This window comes from Ischnura elegans, chromosome 9 (genome assembly GCF_921293095.1).
Source record: "Ischnura elegans chromosome 9, ioIscEleg1.1, whole genome shotgun sequence".
Taxonomy (NCBI): domain Eukaryota; kingdom Metazoa; phylum Arthropoda; class Insecta; order Odonata; family Coenagrionidae; genus Ischnura; species Ischnura elegans.
Window position 1 is genome coordinate 72650874 of NC_060254.1, and position 20876 is coordinate 72671749.

The 20876-nt window shown below is 37.5% G+C and overlaps 1 protein-coding gene across 7 annotated transcripts in view; it reads right to left on the reverse strand.

Moving 5' to 3' along the window:
• The window catches only part of LOC124165548 (innexin shaking-B-like), a 93576-nt gene that overhangs the window by 45354 nt on the left and 27346 nt on the right, over positions 1-20876 (reverse strand). For 4 of the 7 annotated variants that reach the window (XM_046543001.1, XM_046542999.1, XM_046543000.1 and 1 more), the window contains exons 2-3: positions 20526-20621; positions 6012-6335 (exon numbers count right to left, since the gene is read on the reverse strand). In XM_046543001.1, the coding sequence (XP_046398957.1) occupies positions 6012-6335; positions 20526-20564 (363 nt within the window). In that variant the 5' untranslated portion in view covers positions 20565-20621. The remainder of the gene's footprint in view (positions 1-6011; positions 6336-20525; positions 20622-20876) is intronic. The other 3 variants (XM_046542996.1, XM_046542998.1, XM_046543003.1) reach the window with 1 other exon arrangement.

Here is a 20876-nt window from a genome sequence, read left to right on the forward strand (position 1 = left end):
ATAATTTTGAATAATTTTCTTACCTTAGAAAACAAAAACTTAGATTAAACTTAGAATGTTAACCGTTTCAAATTTTACTGCTTCGACTGTATTTATCAAATTTAATTTAAGCTAACTTTTTTTCCCTTCAATCTGATATTTTAGCCAGATTACTAATCGCGCTTAAATTATAATTCATTTTTCTTCATCCCATGTCTGTTTGACTAGCTAATATTTTGGAAAATCACTCAGGCAGATGGTTTGTAAATTTTCATTGATGCTGCAGACGCGACTCGTATCTTCCATATCTTTATAACAAGGAGCGTGCTTCTATTAAATTTTCTTGGCTAAAGGACGCTGTTTCAGTTGTCGGCATCTGCTTTAAGATGAGTGCCTTATTATCTTTTATGAACCTTTAAAAACCATATGCTCCCTTTTAATTTATACCCTTTGCTTTGATCTTAATCATTTGATAACCCTTTCCTATCATTCTATCCCAGTGTTCTTGAGGAGTCATGCCAAAAGTAATACGCATTCCCATTGATAGAGTGCCTGTGACTTTTCTATTATTGGATCTATGGTGCTGATAAAGGCACTGGGTCGCGATGACCACTAGCGTTGTATGGGCATACTTTTTAACGTCACCAACAGCAAATTTCAACCGTGCAATCGCATTATGTACGTACGATGCCGATGTAAAAATGGAGTATACTTGGAGTATAAGAAATATTATTACTGCATTAAGAGAGGTAGCTTCGCGACTTTATAAAATTATTTTTAATTCTGGTGTTACGGATTGATAATGTGAAATGTTCGAATTGATAGGGCGATAGTGATGCAATGACACTTAACATTGAGAAGATCGTCGTAAATCTAAACCGGGAAAAGAGCACCAGAAATATTCCATCGTTCGCCGAACAATCACAAAGAGTTGATATTTTCACGAATGAACCTTGGAATAGGTTTCCTCCGTAAATAATCAAAATCGAACCCACCGCTCATCCAAAATAGAAGTAAAGCAATTTATAGCATCATCCCGAGAAGCGTACTCCAGAAAAAAAAAACTTAATTCATTCGGCCACTCCTAAAATCTGGAATTGAGAATGCCTCGCATTTGTCTTAGTTGAACAATGCACATTAACATCGCTTCTAACTCCATCTTGCGGGGCTTCAACGCATTATCATAGGGTATGAACCTCAAGGCAAACCTAATGAAGCTCATTATTATGCTCCGTCTATTCTTAAGTCCTTTGTACACTAGCAGCACTAGATCTTAAGCTTCATCGGTTTCATGTCTCATTCACGTAACAATTCAGCCCGTTACCGTCTCGCTGCTAAGGAATATTTCCTTTATCGACCCCTTCAGTGGTAGTCCTTTCATTAGATCGCACCTGCCTCTGTGTCAGCGCGAAAATACTCGTAAACTTCTCTAGATGACTTTCTCTCTTCCATTGCTAATCAACATTTATCTCATATCACCCATACTTTTTCGCTATGCTAGCATGAGCTCATAAACAAGTGGTTGCAATGAAAATATTTCACGAAAATATCTTGTTCTCAGTCATTTAATAAGCCTTTCCACTTGGGAAGTGGATTTCCGAACGGAACTCAGAATATAGAAGGTTAGCAGTACGTATGTTAGTATGAGCTCTTGAATGATTGGATGAAATAAAAATATTTCAGGAAACTGCATTTTCATTAGTTGTTAAATAAGCATTACTACATTGAAAAAGGCTATCAGGCTAATTTTTTTTCAGCATCGGGCTAACTATGCATTTAGGTACTTTATTGTACTGCTAGATTAAGCGTAGTCTTACTCATTTTGGAATATGAAGTGTGAGCGGTGGTACTAAAGTCAATGAAACGATGGTATAGAATTCGTGTTGTTAGTTCGGAAGATTAACAAGCCTTAGCTGAGGTATTCGGTTCCCCAACACAAATATGGAATGTGGTGATGAGGCTCAATTAACTCCACCTGGAGTAACTCGATCTGAGTCTTCCGAAGACGTTATCGAAACCCTCAAGTTAACTCCAGTACCGAACTCCAAATAAAGTTCTGAATGCCTTCTATAATCGGCGATGGAATAGTGACGACCTAGTCATTTGAATTCTGCAGCCGTAATTTTCAGTTGTAAGTCACATAACTCATACAGTTATCGGTGGCAATGGACTTTTATTCCGATAATGTCAGTAAGATTTGAATTCATTATTCGGTGCTCAGGAAGCTCTCAGTTGAGGTATTATGAACTTCATAATTAGCCAGTCAAATGATGTAAGTTCTTTAATCTAAGGTGAGCGTTGGTGTCTCAAAACTAATTTAACGAATGTTTAAAAATAATGAGTTATTATTTTATAATTTTCTTATTTATAATTCTACTTTCACTTTTAATATAGATGTTCAATCCTATTTTATTGCGTGATCGACTATTTTGCAGACTGTATTATACAAGATAAAATGACCTACCATTTGAATTCTGTTGCCATAATATTAAGTTGTACTTCACATATCTCCTTAGGCGTCATTGAAATTTTATTCCGATACTAATACCCTGAATATACTGGTTTTCTCTCGAATCCCATACCAGGAATCCCAACCGTCACATATGAGTGCAGTCCACGGGCGTCTCCCCCAAATAACCAACCACCCGGAGAAGTGTATAAAGAGCGGCAGAAAAACATCAAATGGATAACCGCAAGATTAAAAAAGGGCAAGTGAGATTGGGAACAGATGAAGTTTCAAATTTATTATTTCCGACGCATCTCGTACTATTAAAAGAAACACCGTTACCAGCTGCGTCCGTTTGATCAACTAAAATGGGATTTTTTTTTTCTTCCTTGCATTTCTCCGAACGGTCCCCCCTCTATCGGGGCAAGGGTTAGGGTCGAGTGAATCGAAGCAGGTGCACCGCAAGTGGATTCCAACATCCACTCTCGCTTTCGGGACTCCCCACGGAGAAACATTAAAGGGATTCATTCGAGGATTCCACCTCCTGAATCATGCGTGAATCACCCGCTTCAATCCTTCATGTATTTTGGGAACCCATTTGAAAAAACAGTATCGGTCTCCGAAAGAAAGTAACTGAGACAGGCGAGATGTATTGGAATGACATCCTGATTAAATGAAAAACATAACTTCCTGAATTAATGAAAAAGTAGTTCTTCCGGTGATCAACTATTGCTCCCCAATTTGGTCAATGTCTGCCCCCACTAATCTTGCCACCCTTAACAGTGTTACAACTTTTTTTGCAAAAATTGTAAAATTTAGAAACCCAAATCTCCGCGAGTCACCTACTAGTGCAGTTTTATCCTCTTTATCCGTCCCTAGTTTATCCCTTCTCCGACTTCAATCAGACATCAAATTCATTTATAATACCCTTAACTCCCACTTCGACAGTCCTGACATTGTTTCCTTCCTCAACATTAGAGTACCTTCCCGCCACACCCGATCTACTTCTTTGCTCCACATTCCTACACCCAGGCTATCTGTAATTAAGCGCTCTCTTTTCCATAGGCTTTCCCTTTTAATAAATACTCTGCCCAGTGATATTGATCCGTTTGGTCTGACACTTAAAAATTTCACTCGTCGGGCATTAGCATATTTATCGCATAAATGACTAGATAGCCGGATAAATGTTTGTTTTTCTTTTTTATTCTATTTAAATTTGTAATCAAATCATTATTATTTAATTATTTAATATTTGTTGTTATAAGTGCACTTTAAATTGGCAGTATTGCTGTATGTGTATCTCTTTATTAAAATTAAAATAAAATAAATAAAAAGGACGATAAGAATAGGCTCTCTGAAATTTCTTGCGCTGGAAGAGTGTATAATAGGAAAGCAAGAAGCGCACTTTCCTACTGTACATCTGGACCCGCTCTTATTGAGCTTTTCAGCTTTTTCTCCCGGCACTTTTAGCCTGTATGCTTTGGTGTCTACGAGTGTGTGTGAGTGAGTGACAACCTAGGCTTGCCGGTTAAGAGGCTGTGTTTGGTCCCTGCAGCCCTTTTCCATCTTCGCAAAGCCGTGTCGGTATAAAAAGGACAAGTGTAACTCGTTACGGCTTTTGGAGCAACTCATTTTGCATTAATCTGTCAAGGCCGTAGAGCTAATTCCCTCATATTCAACTACAAATAGCAATTTCCACACTTTTATAAAGAACTCCACAACCGACCATGGTATCGGCACTCTATTTCATTTTCAATGTCGAAAAGGGTTCGAGCCGAGATAGAAATTGGCTCTCTGAAATTTCATGCGCTGGAAGAGTGGTAGATGACAACGAATTTCGTGTGTATGATTTTTTTCAGGTTTGTCTTGGTGAAAATGCAATATATCCATGATGAAATGAAAACAACAAATGGTAATTTCCACTCTTTAATGTATAACTCCAGCGCCGACCATAGTTTCGACATTCTACGTCACTTCCAATGTTAAAATCTACACTCCTTGTCTTCACACCCAAAAGGAGTGTCATTTTCAACCTTGAATATGACCTAAAGTTTGGAAATCGTGGTTGGTAGTTCTGAATATTGGTGGTCCTACTGAACAAGATATGGTTAATTTTGGAAAAAGATGCGAGGAAATGAAATTCAATTGAATGTTTAAGTGATACTGAAAACATAAGTTCAGCATGATGGATAAGAGAAAGTTCAATGACCGTGGTTTATGAAATTTCAAGCGAGAATCGCTTTTTCATTCACCACTACCATATACTCTATCAGGCCTAGATCAAATAATGTGAAATCATTTTGTAAAGAATATTTTAAGTGCGTCTTTCACAACAAATTAACATTTTTAGACTTTCCTCATTAGCAATTTGATCAATAAGTAAAAAGTTTCAATAATCACTGTGAACGCAGCTGTATTCATGAAATTAGGTTTGAAAGACTTCTAGTTGTTTTTAGACCTATCAGTATACCTAATTGCTATTTCCCTAATTCCTATTCCGTAATTGCTATTTATAAGATGAAAGAAAATAATTTTTCAGTAGACTCCGAATAATCGTATACATTTCAACTATCGAGGCGATTAGCAACAATAGTAGTGGCTTGACCCAAAGGAGGAATTAAAGGTCAATGAATACACCGCAAAGTTCGGGCTTTGCAATCATTTGAAAAATAAAACAACGCAAACGTTATAAATGAAATAAATTTTTCGTTTTTTTCATCCTTATTGCCCATCACTGTCTCCACCACGACATTCGTGACTTTTTTTATGTAGGCGGAGTGATTTATGCATACAAATCGAAAATGTTGCATTTATTTACAGTCTTATTATTTCTATCTTTTCCGCATTTAAAACGAGGGCCCGCCCTACATTGAGGTTTACATGTGGAAGCAGACTCTTTAGGACTTTTTCCAAGCCCCATTGCGAGAAAAGCCTTTGAAATCTAATTTTCGAGAAATCGAATGTGAACCAAAAGATCGATTAAACGAAAAATATCGACCGACATTTTCTCATGCCTCGTTCAGAGTACGATTGTTCCAGCGATCGTTGGAACTATCGTGCATTCACATAACGATGGTTAAAACCTGTGCTGCCCTCCGGTGCTGTAATCTGAAGTGTACAATAAAGTGACGGCTAGCAAAGCTGTTGAGGTATTGAGGGGAAAAATATTACTGAGTTTAATGCGTATTTAACGTATACTTTTTCTTCCGCCCATATTCTTTCTTACTTGGACAAATCCATATAAAAAATGGAGCGATGGGAACTACACAAACTTTTCGTCCTTCTTTTGTCGCTTCCTCTTCCGGTGTCGCAGCGCCTGACCATCGTAAAGTGGCAACGTTAGGAACTACGTGAACTATTGTCCGGACATGCATTCACACAGTTAGTTCTGCCAACTATCGTTAGGATGATCGCTCGGACTATTGTAATCTGAACGGGCAAGAAAAGTTGAGCTTTTCATTTCGATTAAATATCTGATTTTCGATAAATCGATTTTGGACCAAAAGATCGATTAATCGAAAACCATCGACCGGCATTTTTCCAACACTAAGCTCTAGGTATCAAATATTTCTCAGTGCACACATACCTGGAAGAAGAGACAGAAGCACACCCACTGGTAGTACTTGGCGTACTTTTTCTCTTGGTCACCGGAGTTTCGGGAGTTGTCCACGCCCGGATACGGCACCTCCAAGCCCACGATCTTCCCGAATGCGCTGGGCAGCGTGTACGTGGAGTGTATCCAGCAGTAGGTGTTGAGCACGTCTTCCGGCACGTCCTTGGTGTGGATGCAGTCGATGGGGTTGCCTACGTACTGCCTCGTGGTCACGATGAGCGAAAACGCTAGCAGGATCATTACGGTGATGCTGTAGTGGAGCCGGAACACTGGAGAATCGATGTGAACCCTTCTGACCTGATTGGTGGGAATCGCACGGACAGGAAGAGAAGAAAGAGAAGAGAGTGGTGATTTTACTTTCCTTTTTATTTATTCCGTAGTTTTTGGGACGGTGGAGCTATATTACAGGGAAGTGGCGGATCCAGAAAGGGGTTAAGGTGGGCTATAGCTCCCCTTATACCAATGGTCCAATCCAATAGAAATAATACAAAATACGAGGTATACTCATGAAGTAAGGGCTGTTTGGTCACAGGAGAAAAATATACTCATATGAAACACATTTTTTTGGCACTTTTAGTTGACTAAAAACCTACTTCACTCCTCAACATAATAAAAATGGCCACCGAAACCCGATGGCGGCGCTGCGATAATTTAAAAGAACGAGAATGATTGTCATAGCAACAAATTTGTTTACATCAAAATTCAAAATTATTTGATTACACAAAAATTTACTCGTCATCTTTTTGGTTCGCGATAGAAACGCTTTTTACTATACAATCGCCGTTCACTTATAAGCATTTTCGGTACCGCTGCACCAGCTTCTTTAACCCCTCTGAACAGAAGCTCGCAGCCTGAGAATTGTACCTATTGACAACACCGTTTAGTTCCTCTTCGTTTTCTAAATGTTGTCCACCGAGCCACTGATTCAAGTGCAAGAAGAGGAGGTAGTCGCTAGGTGCAGGGTCAGGACTGTATGGTGGGTGGTCAAAGAGTTCCGAAGGAAAATCTTAAATTTTCTTATTGGTTTTGACAGCAGTGTGAACCTGTGGCTTATTCCAATTGATTCAACTCTAAGGCGGCAAGCTTCTGTGCGGAGGGATTGAAGAAGCTGGTGCAGAGGTACGAAAAATAAAGAACTTAATGGCGATTGTATCGTAAAAAGTGTTTTTATCGCGAACCAAAAAGATGATGAGTAAATTGTTGTTCAATAAATTTTTAATTGAATTTTGATGTCAACTAATTTGTTGCTATGACTATCATTCTCGTTCCTTCAAATTATCGCTGCGCCGCCATCATATTTTGGTGGCCATTTTTTTAACTAATTCATCCATATTTAATTTTAAATTCTGATTAACAATCGAGATAGTTAAAATCATAATATTTTTTTAAATATTGCATTGCGCTCTGGTTCCGAATTATCCTGTAATTTCGGCTTGATAGCTAATCTTAAATTGGGTTAAAATTGAGTAGCAAATTTTGACCCGGGCAAGATAATAAACAGCAAAGCGAGACTATGACTACGTTATAAAATACCAAAAATGTGTATACTGAAAATAATTTAACAAAAAGGTAATTGAAGAAATAGTAGGTATATGTAATTTCGAAACCGAAAATAGTTGCTGGGAGGTGACCCAGCTGGTCCCCCAACTAGCCCCACCCCCTTGTCCCTATCCTGGATCAGGCACTGTGACATGATTATCGTAAAAGAATGGCGCGATTTCATTCATTCATAGGAAGCTAGTAGGGATATGATGGCAGATATTTTTCAGAGGCTGCCCTATCCCTGCTTGAGTTCCTTGAGCAGTGCAGCACTCCGTCCGTCAGATGGGACGTTATGTCGTGGTCCCCTTGGCGTCTTTCAATAGGAGTAGGCTAATTTCGACGCCGGGTTTCTCTCTTTTCGAGCGACTAAGGGTCCATCTATTGAATTTTTTTAACTATGTAAATACACTGTTTGAGACGACGAATTACAAATTAAAAAATAAAAGCTGTAAGTAATTCTGTTTTCAATTACATTATGTTCAAAACCGCACCATTCTGTTACGATAACTCTGAATTATAAAGGATGGTCACATTGTTACACAAATGAAATATCCGACATTTTCCCAATTTCTGAAATATAAGTCACGTTTCCATTTTTCCCGTTTAATTACAGAGCATTTTCTGCTCATTTTATATTGTGGGGAAAAGATTGAATATTTGTTATCGTCAACGATTTATTTCATGCATAGAGTGTTGAACTTAACAATTATTTGATCTTGAGGAAATAGACTATATATTTTAAGCGTATCATCTGTATGTAGAGCGGGATGTACACTTTCAGGCTGTAAAACAATGCGTGTTACATGATGTTTAATTTCAGGATTTTCAGCTGTTTGCATTTCAGAGAGTTACAATAAGGAATGATATGTTAAGAAATCAGAATTTATCCGGGTATTACAACGATTTACTAGGCTATGGCCAAAAATTTCCAATGTCATACCGATCTTTTTACCGATTTTCCGACATTTTTACGAGAGCTTGGCCACCCTTATTTAACACCTTTTGAATGTGTCTCTTTGGGTGAAGAAGGTGCCTTTAATTACGGATCTGAGGAATAATAATAAGAATTCTTAGATTATTTTATAGATAAAAGAAAATAATTCTCATAGACTTTAGCAGACCAAAATCTGGGGATCTATTAAAGAAGTCCGCGACATTTTTGGCGACATGTATATAGCATCGTTCAAGACTTTCAAGTTCCTACTCAAATAATGAAAGCGAAAAAAAAATCGAGATTTATCGAAGCTGCGACGTCGCACCCGAGAAGATCCCTAAAACTTCAACGTTTCGGCTCATTACGGAATATGATCCCTGATATCCCGCTGTTACCTTGTATTCCTACAACTGGCTTTGATCTAACAATTGAACAGGATGGGATGATCGGCTTGTTGGATACCTAAGTTGAATCAAGTAGAATTGTGTTCTAATTTTTAAATAACTGAATTAGGCTTATAGTTAGATGCATTTTAGCTCATGATTACTGCAGAAAATTACTTGATAAAACTCTTTAGTTTTTTGCTCAATAGAACAGAAGATTAAATAGCTATTCGTATATAATCGTGATATTTAAAATAAATGCAGACGGATCTTAATGTTGTGGAATAGATATCTGAAATATAATAAGAAAGTACCTATTTTCCGTGATCACCAAGAGTGACACGAATTTTCATTACTAATAGGTGAACCTCGAGATTACGAAGTTATTATTAAAATAAATGCTTTTCTGAAATTCTTTGAAAATCGTACAGCATCAATGTTACTCATTTAACGTGTTTTTTTTAAATCGTCGTTCTCCTATATAAATAAGCACGTACGTGAATGTATTAGTATTCGTTCAGCTTCCTAGCCAGTTTTATTCCTGATCGATTGGTAAACTCTTGGTAATAACAAAAAATAAATTGACGCAGTGGCCAAAAATATTGTTCTGTATTCATAATGCATGAAACTTGAACAATCGTTTTAAATAGCTCATGGGAAACACACATTACAAAGACTTCAACTACTTTAGCCTAAATTTACAAAAACTATGTGTGATTAAAACAAACAACTGTTTTACGTTGAACTACCACCATAGTCTACAACATTTTTTTGGGCTCAAAAGGGTTTGACACACTAATGAGAATTATTTGACAATAAAACAGAAATCAAGCATTTAATCTCATGAATTGAGTAGGAAAAAAGATATTGAAAAATGGAAGTAGATATTTGAAAAGTAGATTTAAAAAAATATTTTTGTGCCTCTACAGTAAGGATAGCACACGTTGAAATTCAATTATACACTGGGGTAAACGTTTTCCATCTTAAAATGGGCAGCACATTAAAAAACACATAATAGCACTATCCTATAGAAGTATCTCCTCTCATTTTTCTATGAAATTTCATAAGCCTAGAGTCGGATAAGTGGCTGTAGAACATTTAATTTCTATCTCGATGTCCGCCTGCACTGGAAAACCTCTTTCCATGAATCTGCTTTTTATCCTTTCCCTGGCAAGAAATAGTTTACAATTTCTGTATTTCGGCTGTTGTATTTGCTAAAAAAACATCTATGACCGATCATCTGTTTTGTAATAATCTATATATAACTTTCATATAGAGAGTTGATATGAATATCCTGCGCTCTTTTCAGATTTTAGTAAAGTCATTCATGCGTTGTAAATTTTTGTGATCTACTCCTCTTTTAACCGTCGATAATCGTTGAATAAATGACTGCCTTTCTTCAGTTTACGTCCTTAACGCATGTAGTGGGGAGCGTTCATTTTCTGTAATTTTAGTCAAAGTAGTTTTGACCGGGTGAAAAGTAAAGATAGCAATTTTTTTAGTTGTTCAGGGAGATAAATGCTATAATGTATTCTTGCTTCACTGTTTTGAACACAGACTGTAATGATAGATGTAGTGGTAGAACAAAAGGGGCATGAATTTAAGCTGGTATTTGATGATCAAATGAAAAGAAAAAGATTTTGTCCTTTTCCACCAATTTATTTTCACGGTACCACTAGTTACGACGCAGCGGCGTCATCTTCAGGTACAAAAGGTTCAATCATAGAATAAGTCCTTTTATATCACAAATGGTGATTTCAGTGGGGGAGAAAGGAGGTAAGTGGAAGGGGTGGCTGGGGAAATGTCAAGGAGGTGCTTTTGCCTTGCGAGCGGGTGGTGGGAGTAGGAGAGGGTCGGGGTGTGGATGACCGTTGGCAGAGATTTTTGGAGCGTTGACGGTGACTAAAGGTAATGGCGGGGGAGTCCGTAGGAGTAGGGGGAAAGAACGAAATTGGTGGAAAAGTATAAAATTTTCTTTTCGCTTGCTGAAAATGAAAAAAAAAAACTTCCACAAAGTTGAGCCGGAGACAAAATAGATTAACTGCTATTTGATATTCTATAATTTTAGCAAATTAATTATAGATAAAGATATACGTGAGATATAAAAGTAGATTTAGAGTAATTTATTTGATTATTGAAGTTGCCTAATTGTTCACTCGAGAAAAACAGTTCTCCCCGTGATTCCTTATAAAATATAAAATTGTTTTCTTGATGAAAATTTTCCTACACAATTTGTATTTCACCAGTTCAACATAAAATGCTGAAGAGTTTCTTTTGTGTTTATTTTTCAAATGAGATGCTCCTGAACTCCAATTTCGTTAGAACACATTGCGTGTGTCCCTTTAACTAATAATAAGCCCCAAAACAACGGCCTCAATCGCTAGCATCAGGCTGGATGATAGCTAAAATGTCGGAATTTCTGATTGTGGTTAAAACATGGGTGAGTTGCGAAGGGAGCTAGGCAATTTTAGCTTCAATCAATGAATCATGGGCTTCTTGGCCGCAGAAGAGAGAATAAATGATGAGTCGCAAGCCCCTTTGCTTATACCAGGATACTATCGGAAGCTCCTCCAATTTCTACGAAATCTGTTGGAAGGCATTTTCGCAGAAAATTGGAATGAGTATGAATCAAGTTTCGCTGAAAATTATGTAGCAGGAGAGAATGCGAAATGCTTCTACCTATGAAATTCTGCCATGCAATTTTCCTAACTTCCATCTCATTTTGTGAACAGCAGCAAGTTTGCGAATAATACAACATACTGAAGCTATAAGGTGTTCCCCTCTAGTCTTCAAATGGTCATTGGTTGCTCTGCCTCCTGGAATTAGTTTTTGCAAGATCCATTATCAGACTTAAGACTGGATTTACAAGTGAATTCCTAAATTCTGTCCTTAGATAGATTTATTTTCAGTCTGGATGAGGTTGTTAGTGAAATACTGGTAGAAATCTGTGTGTGACTTTTAACTAGGCAGGATAAATGGCATCAAAGTTATACAGTTAATTTATGCATGAGAAATTACGGACAGATTTTACGATACTTGAATCCATTTCATATCATTTTGTTACACTGCGCTCATTTATCGAAAATATTTTTGCAGAGCAAATAAACACCTTCCAGACATAATTAAGAAACAAATTACATGAATATACGCTTCCGGAATCCTAACACCATAAAACTGATGTGTTTGCGGTTAATTGGGAAAACAGTGTTCCAAGTGGTTTGTTATCGAGTATTAGAATTATAGCGATATTTATTTATTAAAAAATTAATATTTTGGCCTTAAATTGCTGATTGCGGCTACAACATAGGTGAGTTGGGATAGGAGCCAGGTTATTTCAGCTTTAATCAATGAGTCATGGGCTTCTTGGCCGCAGAAGAGAGGACAAATGATGAATCGCATGCCCCCTTGCATATCTCCATATATACCATGATACTATCGGAATCTCGTCCAATTTTCTACGAAATCTGTTGGGGGCATTTGTATACATGTATGACTTATCATCAGTGGAAAAGATACAGAAAAACAAAGCTGGTGGTTTCTGGCGATACTTCGTGGAATTTTCTAATACATTTTGCATGAATAACTTAAACTTGGTTCTTCCCCAGAATTTATTGTTGAATCACGACCATGGTTTCGACGGTTCACCTTCTGGTGAGGAATGTATGGAAAACTGGAGGAAATCTATTCCTCACCAGAAGATGACGATAACCGCCGAAACCGTGGTCTTGCTTCAATAAAAATTCTGTGGAAAAACAGAGCTGAGGTCATTATTCATTCATTATTCATGTTCAGAAAAAACAATCTAAAAAGCAGTTTTCTTTCAGAAAAAGGAGAAGAGATTGATTTAATTAGTCGCAGTGCTGATTTTCCTTGCTGAGGAGCTGACATCTGGTTTCTCTGGATTAGACGGGGGCATTGTGAAACAGAACGACGTTCGCAGACGCTAGACAGGATAATGAGGTCGAGGGTTTCAAAAAGGTCTCAGATTACGCCTCCTTACCACATGTGACCTTAAACCCTGACCTTGTTACCCTTCCGACTAACCCTCCCGCACGCCTGTTCAAATGCGTTCACGGGAAACTCTTAATGTCATCCCATTTAAAGCACACGTTGCTTAACTTGGTAAAGATCTAACTCCTTCGATTAACGAGAGAGACAAGGACACCACCATGTCGCAGTTGGGTACTTAACCACGGGCTGTTTCAGAAAAGAAACTCTGCGCTGTTAGGAAGTTCCTGTGCGAATTGCTTGGGATTACAAAGAAAAGAGAGCCTTCGGTAAGAATTTTCTGCTGCTTTTCTGACTCATTATCGGCTCCCTGAAGGTGAAATATTTTTCGTCACTGGCTTTCCTTCATATGTACATTATAAAAAGTTTATTTAGCTCTCCATCTTGCCGTCTAATAGGACAATCCATCATTAAAACCACATTTTTGTGTCAAAAAAATTTTTTTTTTTATTTAATCTATATCTTAAACTTCAAATGGCTTTAAACCGTCTAAGAAGTCACGCGCGAAAGAACGAATAAAAAAAGAAGAAACTAGAATTTTGTAAAACTAGAAAAAATCTTATTGTCAAAATTCAGGTATCTTCTTTTTTGCTAATTTATAACTGAATTTGAATAGAATGGAATGGTCTTATTATGAATCGAAGAGAGAAGTCCACAAAGGGAGGGAAAACTGCTAGGATACTTCCTGAGTATTCCATCTAAATCTACTTTAATCGGTATAACATTAAAATATTATTATAAATTATCGCAAAAAAAAACATTTTTAAAACAAATACTACATTCCATTTCCGGGTGTACTGCTGCGTGCTGAATATTGAACTTTTTTATGGTTGATATTTTAAAGAAATTGGGTTATTTATTTTATTTTTATTTATATTTGTAAACCCATGGCAACAATTGACCAGTTTTTCAATGGTACGAGACAAACATGTTAACATCTTCAGTCTCCTGACGACATAGGTACCCAGCAGGAGGAACGAAACGTTGAGTTTAAAATTCAGCTCGCAGGTGTACACCCGGAAATGGAATTTAATAGAGCACCTAATCGCTGCGAAAACCTCAAAACCATTGTTTTAACCCTTCATTTTGTATATGCACCAAAATTTCATACTAATTTTCATTTTTTACCCTGATGAAAGTTTAAAAATAAACTGAATCGTTGGAAAAAAAATTGCATTTCAATATTTCGAGTCCCGCAATAACTTCAAGATGCTGAGTATACAGGGTGGAGAAAAATTGTGGACAGAAGAGAAGTATCGTGGACAGTTGATCCGAGTACGAACCAATATCCTCAAAGATATTTAGGTCGAAAACGCACCATTTTTAAACTACTGAAACTTTGAGTCGAGCGCTACGATTGGCCGCGAGTTTTCCTTGTTGCCGGATGCCTTGGATAAATCACGATCTCCGGTTGGCAAAGCATTCGAAGTCATGTGTTGTCCAGAGCCAATCTGAGCGTTTGTTTAAAAATTTCTTTAATTTAAAAGTGGTTCTTTTTTCAACCTAACAAAGTCCGCGGTAGCCGAACACGCAGCGCTTGGCCACATCATTGACATCAAGGAAGTCAAAATCCTCGCCAAAGTTAAAGGTTTTAAACAGAGACTCGTCAGAGAAGCCATTGAAATATCCAAAGAAAATAAGAATAATTTCAACAGACACCGGCATTAAAATTAGCCGTACTTGGCAACCCGTAATAAGAAGAAACAAGCAGCAACCCACTCCCCCAACCTCCGGCTCCCCTCCCTCCGCCTCCTGACACAGATACCTATATAAAAGACCTTAAATTCCCATCTCTCCATAATCCCTTGAAAAAGCGACCAGCATCGGTCGGGAAACGTTGGGGCCACCCAAAGCATTGACGCGGCGACATAGCCCAAAAGTTTTTAATCATAAAGATATGAAGTGGTTAGAAGAAAGAGGTTATTACTAATGACCATGTTTTTCCCTTCCATTCTCCGATCCTTGACCTCCCTCAGCTAACGGGAAAAAAAAAACCCTTGGAGCACCTGACAATAGTCACCATCCCCCCCTCCCCTACCTCACCCCAGACCAACGGTCAGGTTAAAATTCCCAAGCCTCCTTTCCACCTCCACCCCCAATTTCTCAAATGTTTGCGAGTGTGCAATTGTGTGTATATATATTGGTATGGTTAATTTCTTGGTTTAGTCCTGATAATGCTGTAGTGCAGCGAAACATGTCGACTCTATAAATGAAAGTGAAAAAACTTTGTGAATGTCCACAGTATTCATTCAAGTACGACGCGTTTCAGCGAATCATCGCTATCATCAGGTAGAAATGCATGGTTTACGTCAAGAAGTCTTATATATACATGCGGAAAGGAGGGGTTATGGTTATGAGTTGGTGGAAGTGGGAGAGGGGTTGGGGGGTAAAGGATGGGGGAATGGAGTGGGGAGCCTTGACGTAAACCATGCATTTGTACCTGATGATAGCGATGATTCGCTGAAACGCGTCGTACTTGAATAAATACTGTGGACATTCTCAAAGTTTTTTCACTTTCATTTCATCATCATTAGTCAACAATCCTAAGATTGGTTTGACGCAGCTCTCCATTTCTCTCTCCTATCCGCTAATCTCTTCATAGCTACATATTTATTCTCTTTTACATCCTTTATAACCTGTCCTATATAACTCATTCGGGGCCGTCCCTTGCCCTTTTTCCCTTCCACTTGTCCTTCAACGATTGTCTTCATCAGACCATCGTGCCTCAAAATGTGGCCAACTAAGTTGTCCCTTCTTCTGCTTAATGTTTTTAGGAGGCTTCTCTTTTCTCCCACTATCCTTAGCACTCACTTTCATTTATAACTGCAATGTGTTCCACAACATCTCGCCAAACACCGTTGAATACATATGTCGACTCTAGTTTAATAAATTTTTATGTGGAAAGTGCAAAGTGTTTCACTTCATATCTCGTTAAATATTTAGGTCAAGAAGAGAAGAAAATACAAAGAAGTGATTCGAATCGACTCGGATGCACAGCAACCACCCTTCCCACCTCACGGTTGGGGGGTACGCCCCCGTAGTCAAGTAGTTTATTGTCGCGGTGGCGCCTCGCTCTTTGTTCGTCTCTCCCCGTGCCAATTGGCCGAATGCTGCACGCCTCGTTATCTCGCAGGTTGTGCACATCCACATCGAACCACACACATCCGTTCCGCTGAGGTAGATCCGCCCCGTTCCCTCTCATTACCAAACTCCCACCCCTTTTGTGATGCTCATAGCGGCGCCTGAGTCATCACCGATCCGGGCCACGTTAATTTAGCTCATTCTAGATGTGACGGGCGGGTTATAATTCTGGACCCGTGTCATAAAGTACACCCTTCGGCACTCCTGATCAATTTTGTAATAGTCCAATCGAGCCGGGGATAATTATGGCTCGGATGGTAGACGTTACGATATAGCTTTCCACCCCATAAAGGATCTAGCATCGCATTTTTGGAATCGCTGGAATGTTTTTACGAAAAGGGTGACATGTGGATAATATGACGGCGAGAATAAACGCAGACTGAGTGAGAGTTTTATAGCTGCTTTTAGCCTTTGCTAGCTTTTCATCCAGCCTTCGTAATGAGATGTGCATAAAATATTTTACTGTAGTTACTTCCTTTTTGTTAATTTATAACTGAATTTGTATAGAATGAAAGGTAGTAATCCTAATTATGAATAGAAGAGGGAAGTCCATGAAGGGAGGGGAGAATATTTCCTAAATATTCCACGCCAACCTACCTTATTTGGTAGAATACTTTAATAATAATAAAATAAATTATTCTAAAGAACGTTTTTATAAATCTTCATTTTGTTTCTGGCTCTTAAACAATTTGGATATAAAAGAAATGTATTTGCACATAAGATTTACTAAGATTAATATAACTTACAGTAAAATTATTAGAAATAATCACTGCTTATACAAATCATACGCACGTAACTACCTTCGATACTCCTGTTCAATTTTGTAAAAGTGCAATCGAGCCGGGGATAATAATGGCTGGGGGTAGACGGTACGATATACCTTTTCAGCTCTTGAAGGATCTAGGATCACATCTTGGAATTGCTGGGATTTTTTTCGCGAAAAGGGTGCCATGTGTATAATATGAAGTGGACGCAGCCCTTGTGAAAGTTTTATTTCTGCAATTAGCCGTCGTACTGAGATGTGTATAAAATAATTGTCAAAATTTTCATTTCTACTTTTTTTAACACATTGTCAACATTTTAGTTTCTTCCTTTTTGTGTTATATTATTACCGAATGTGTGAGAGAGTAGGCCTCATTATGAATTGGAGAGGAAAGTCCATGTCGGGAGGGGTAACTGCTAGAATACAGCCTAAAAACTTCATGCAAGCCTATCTTCATCGTCATCATTAATCAACAATCCTAAGATTGGTTTGACGCAGCTCTCCATTCCTCTCTCTCTCTTATCAGCTAACCTTTTCATAGCGACGTATTTAATCGGTAGAATAATTTAATTATAATTCCCACTTTCGGATTGGCTCATTTTTTTTCATTTTGTTTCTGGGTCTTAATGACTTGCATCAAAAGAAATGGAAATCACTTCACCTTTCCAAAAGATAATTTGATGAATCATTTCAACGCCTTTTAACGCGTCAAAACGTTGAATTGAAAGTTGAAAATGTGAAATTGAAGGGTGTTATTTAATTATAAAAAAGTCTTAACTCATTTACAGATCATTACTATTGAATGGAAATGAATGCACGAAGGTAGGTGGCTGAGAAGGGATGTACTTACTATAAGTCGAACGCTAATTTTGAAATCATAGTATCAAATGTCATTACATGTCATTGTGACAATTTACAACTCTCTCTCAAGAAATGAATAGACTTCGCACTAATTTTAGCACCTCAAGTGATTTAGCATTTACATATCTGATTTCCTAAGATTAATATGGCTCCCACAAACATAAATAGAAATAATTACTGTCAACACTAATTATAACACTCATTCTGTCTCATCGAAAATGATTTCATGCACCTTAACAGGACCGGAGACAATAATGGAAGTTGAATTTCCCATACAGTAATTTTCATATGAATCACCAAATTATCAATGACGGATTCATATTTTATGATGGCTACTTAAAGTTTACATCCACTGGCTCTTCCTCAAACAGTCCTACTCTGTCATTAGTTATTGATGGTATTTTTAGTTTGAACAATATTTCCTTTCGTATTTAAATTCAGTATTTTGAGCTGTTTGCCTGTGACTGAGTGCGTGAGATTAATTTATGGGCCCTAATTGTCAACATTATTTTTTGATATTGAATTATTTTTAAATGAGCTGTGTAAGCGCGTCTTCTGTGCGGTCAAAATAAAACGTATGTAAGATTTCAGGTCCTCTAATGTCCCAATATATTCTCCGTAGGCGTATAATTTCGATGTTAAGTTTTAGCCTTGAAATCTTTAGAACATATTAATTAATTTCTTTATTTGTTACAATTTTAAATTTCTTTTGCGCTTAATTTTGTCAAAATTTAGTTTATATTCGCTGAATACGCTATTTTTTTCATCTTATGGAATTGAAATTGATAATTTTGGTAAATTGTCGCTGTAATGAAATAAATCTGCATAATAGACCCTTCATATAAATAAATCTGCATAATATTCTATTCCGCTAGAGTATAGGTTGCGTATCAAGGATGCAAATTAAATCCCTGGTTTATAAGGTGTATTAAACTATTTTCGTTGTTTCAAAAATGCAACTTCAACTGTTCCGCAGACTATATCATTTATCTCAGTCAAATTTCAAATCGCAGTGACCCGCTACAATTATCTCGGAATTCATTAAAAGATTTAAAAAAATATTATATTGAATCTGATTTTTTCTGTCCATCAAAGCGTCAAGATATTAAAATCGTCACTTAGTCCGTTAGATCGTACGTTTTAGAGTAATTTTTACTCCTGCTTTCAGTCCAATAATAAAAAATACCTTTACATATGCATTCAAAAAATTTCACTCTGAGAAATAAATATTCATCGCTGCAATGGATCGTTTGATTCACTTCCCATATTCACGGAAAGAGGTCTTCCTGTAAAAAAAAAACAAAGTATGCCATGGCAGCACTTTCATGAAAGCGATATCGTGGAAAAGTACACGTGAAGTTTAGTCGAGTGAAAAATTTTGCGGAATTTTCTTCTGCTTTTGTAATTGCCAATTACGGCGTTTCCACGTTAGTAATTTGAGCAAGGCCTCACACTGTACGCTCAAAGTGAACACACAAGGTACCCCGTCGAGGTAATATTTTGTGAGTTCTCACCGTTGTCCTTTAATTACCAATTTATTAGCTCCTCACCACCTTGGGAACAGATATCTCTTTTCATAGAAAATTTATCTGGAGAGTTGCAAAAGGCTATTAATTTTGGTCTGAATGCCGTCGGTCGCTTAAATGCTTACAACCCTCTCAGAGAAGGAATCACTTCCGTTGTCGCTTTCAGCGCGCGGAGAGGAGATTAAAATGTCATATTTTTCCCAACTGTCACGGATCTTCTTCCATAAAAACCAACTTGCTAATTGCACATAATAATTAATCAAAGCAAAGGGCTTTTCAAAATATTTGCATTTATTTTACAAATCATTCAAACCGAAGTGAAAATGAAAAATATCTCTTAGCGTGCATTCCTTAATTTTCTTGATTACGTAAGGATTCTCGTGGTCATCTACAGATTCTAATTGGTCTTCCCTTCATTTTTACTAGAGGATCTTGCACAAACATACATAGAAGATGTGTCAAACATATAATATCTAGAATATCTATCACACACACAAACACAAAAAATATACGAGAGGTAAAAATAGAGAAGGAAGAAAGCAGTCTACAGTCTCATATGCGTCTGCTATCACACTGTTTAAAAATTTCGTTCATTATCCAAACATATTCATCCTAACTTATCACAGACACTAACGATGATTGCATGACAAATAAATACGCAAAGAGTAAGTCACAAACATGTAAAGTGTAGAGGGCACAAGATAGAAACATGATATGTTGACGATGATGCTCTGTCCGGAAGAAAAGTCTTCTATCTCATACAAAAGTTTCAGAACTACCACATTCAGCTTAACTAATCTCAGACACTAATAATGATCGTATCACAAATAAATACGCAAAGAGTGAATCACAAACATGTAAAGTGTAGAAGGCACATGAAAGAAGCATGACCTGTTGACGATGTTTCTCCTTTCGGAAGTATATCCACATTTCGAATCAAATATTTTCTGTGGAAGTCTAAATAATCTTATATCTCACACAAAACTTTTCAGAACTAGAACATTCAGCCTAACTTATCTCAGGCACTACTAATCATTGTATGACAAAAAAATACGCACAAAGAAAGTCACAAACATGTAACGTGTAGAAGGCACAAGAAATAAACAGGATCTGTTGACGATGACGCTCCGTCCGGAAGTAAAGCAACATTTCGAATCACATGTGTTCTTTGGAAGTTTAAGTAATCTTTTATTTCACACAAAAATTTGAACACAAAACGCACTACAACAATAAAGAACATGCCAAACAGGGCGCTCAAAATATCTTTACTATATATTATTATTATTATCACTGTGATATAGAAAAATAAAACCACATACAGGATCTCACCTTCAGCAGTGATTTCAGTCCCAAGAAGAGTTCCAGCATGGTAAGCAACCGCTCGTTCTATAGACCTCCGGCCCCAGCTCCCACTCCTGCCGACAGCTGTGTCACGAGAAAGCAAAATATGTGTCTACACACGAGAAAACCCCGGATAGACCCGCGCTCAAAAATCTTTGGCGGGCTAGAAAGGAAGGTTTTCAAAGAGACTACCGCTAGAGGAACGGGGCATGAGCCAATTGCTAATGTCATTCATTCCCTTGAGAAAAATACCAGCCCTTTTTATAATGACTAGACTTTACTTTCCCCTCAACTTTCCTGTAAGCATTTTCAATCGGAGCGACATGGAATTGGACTTGC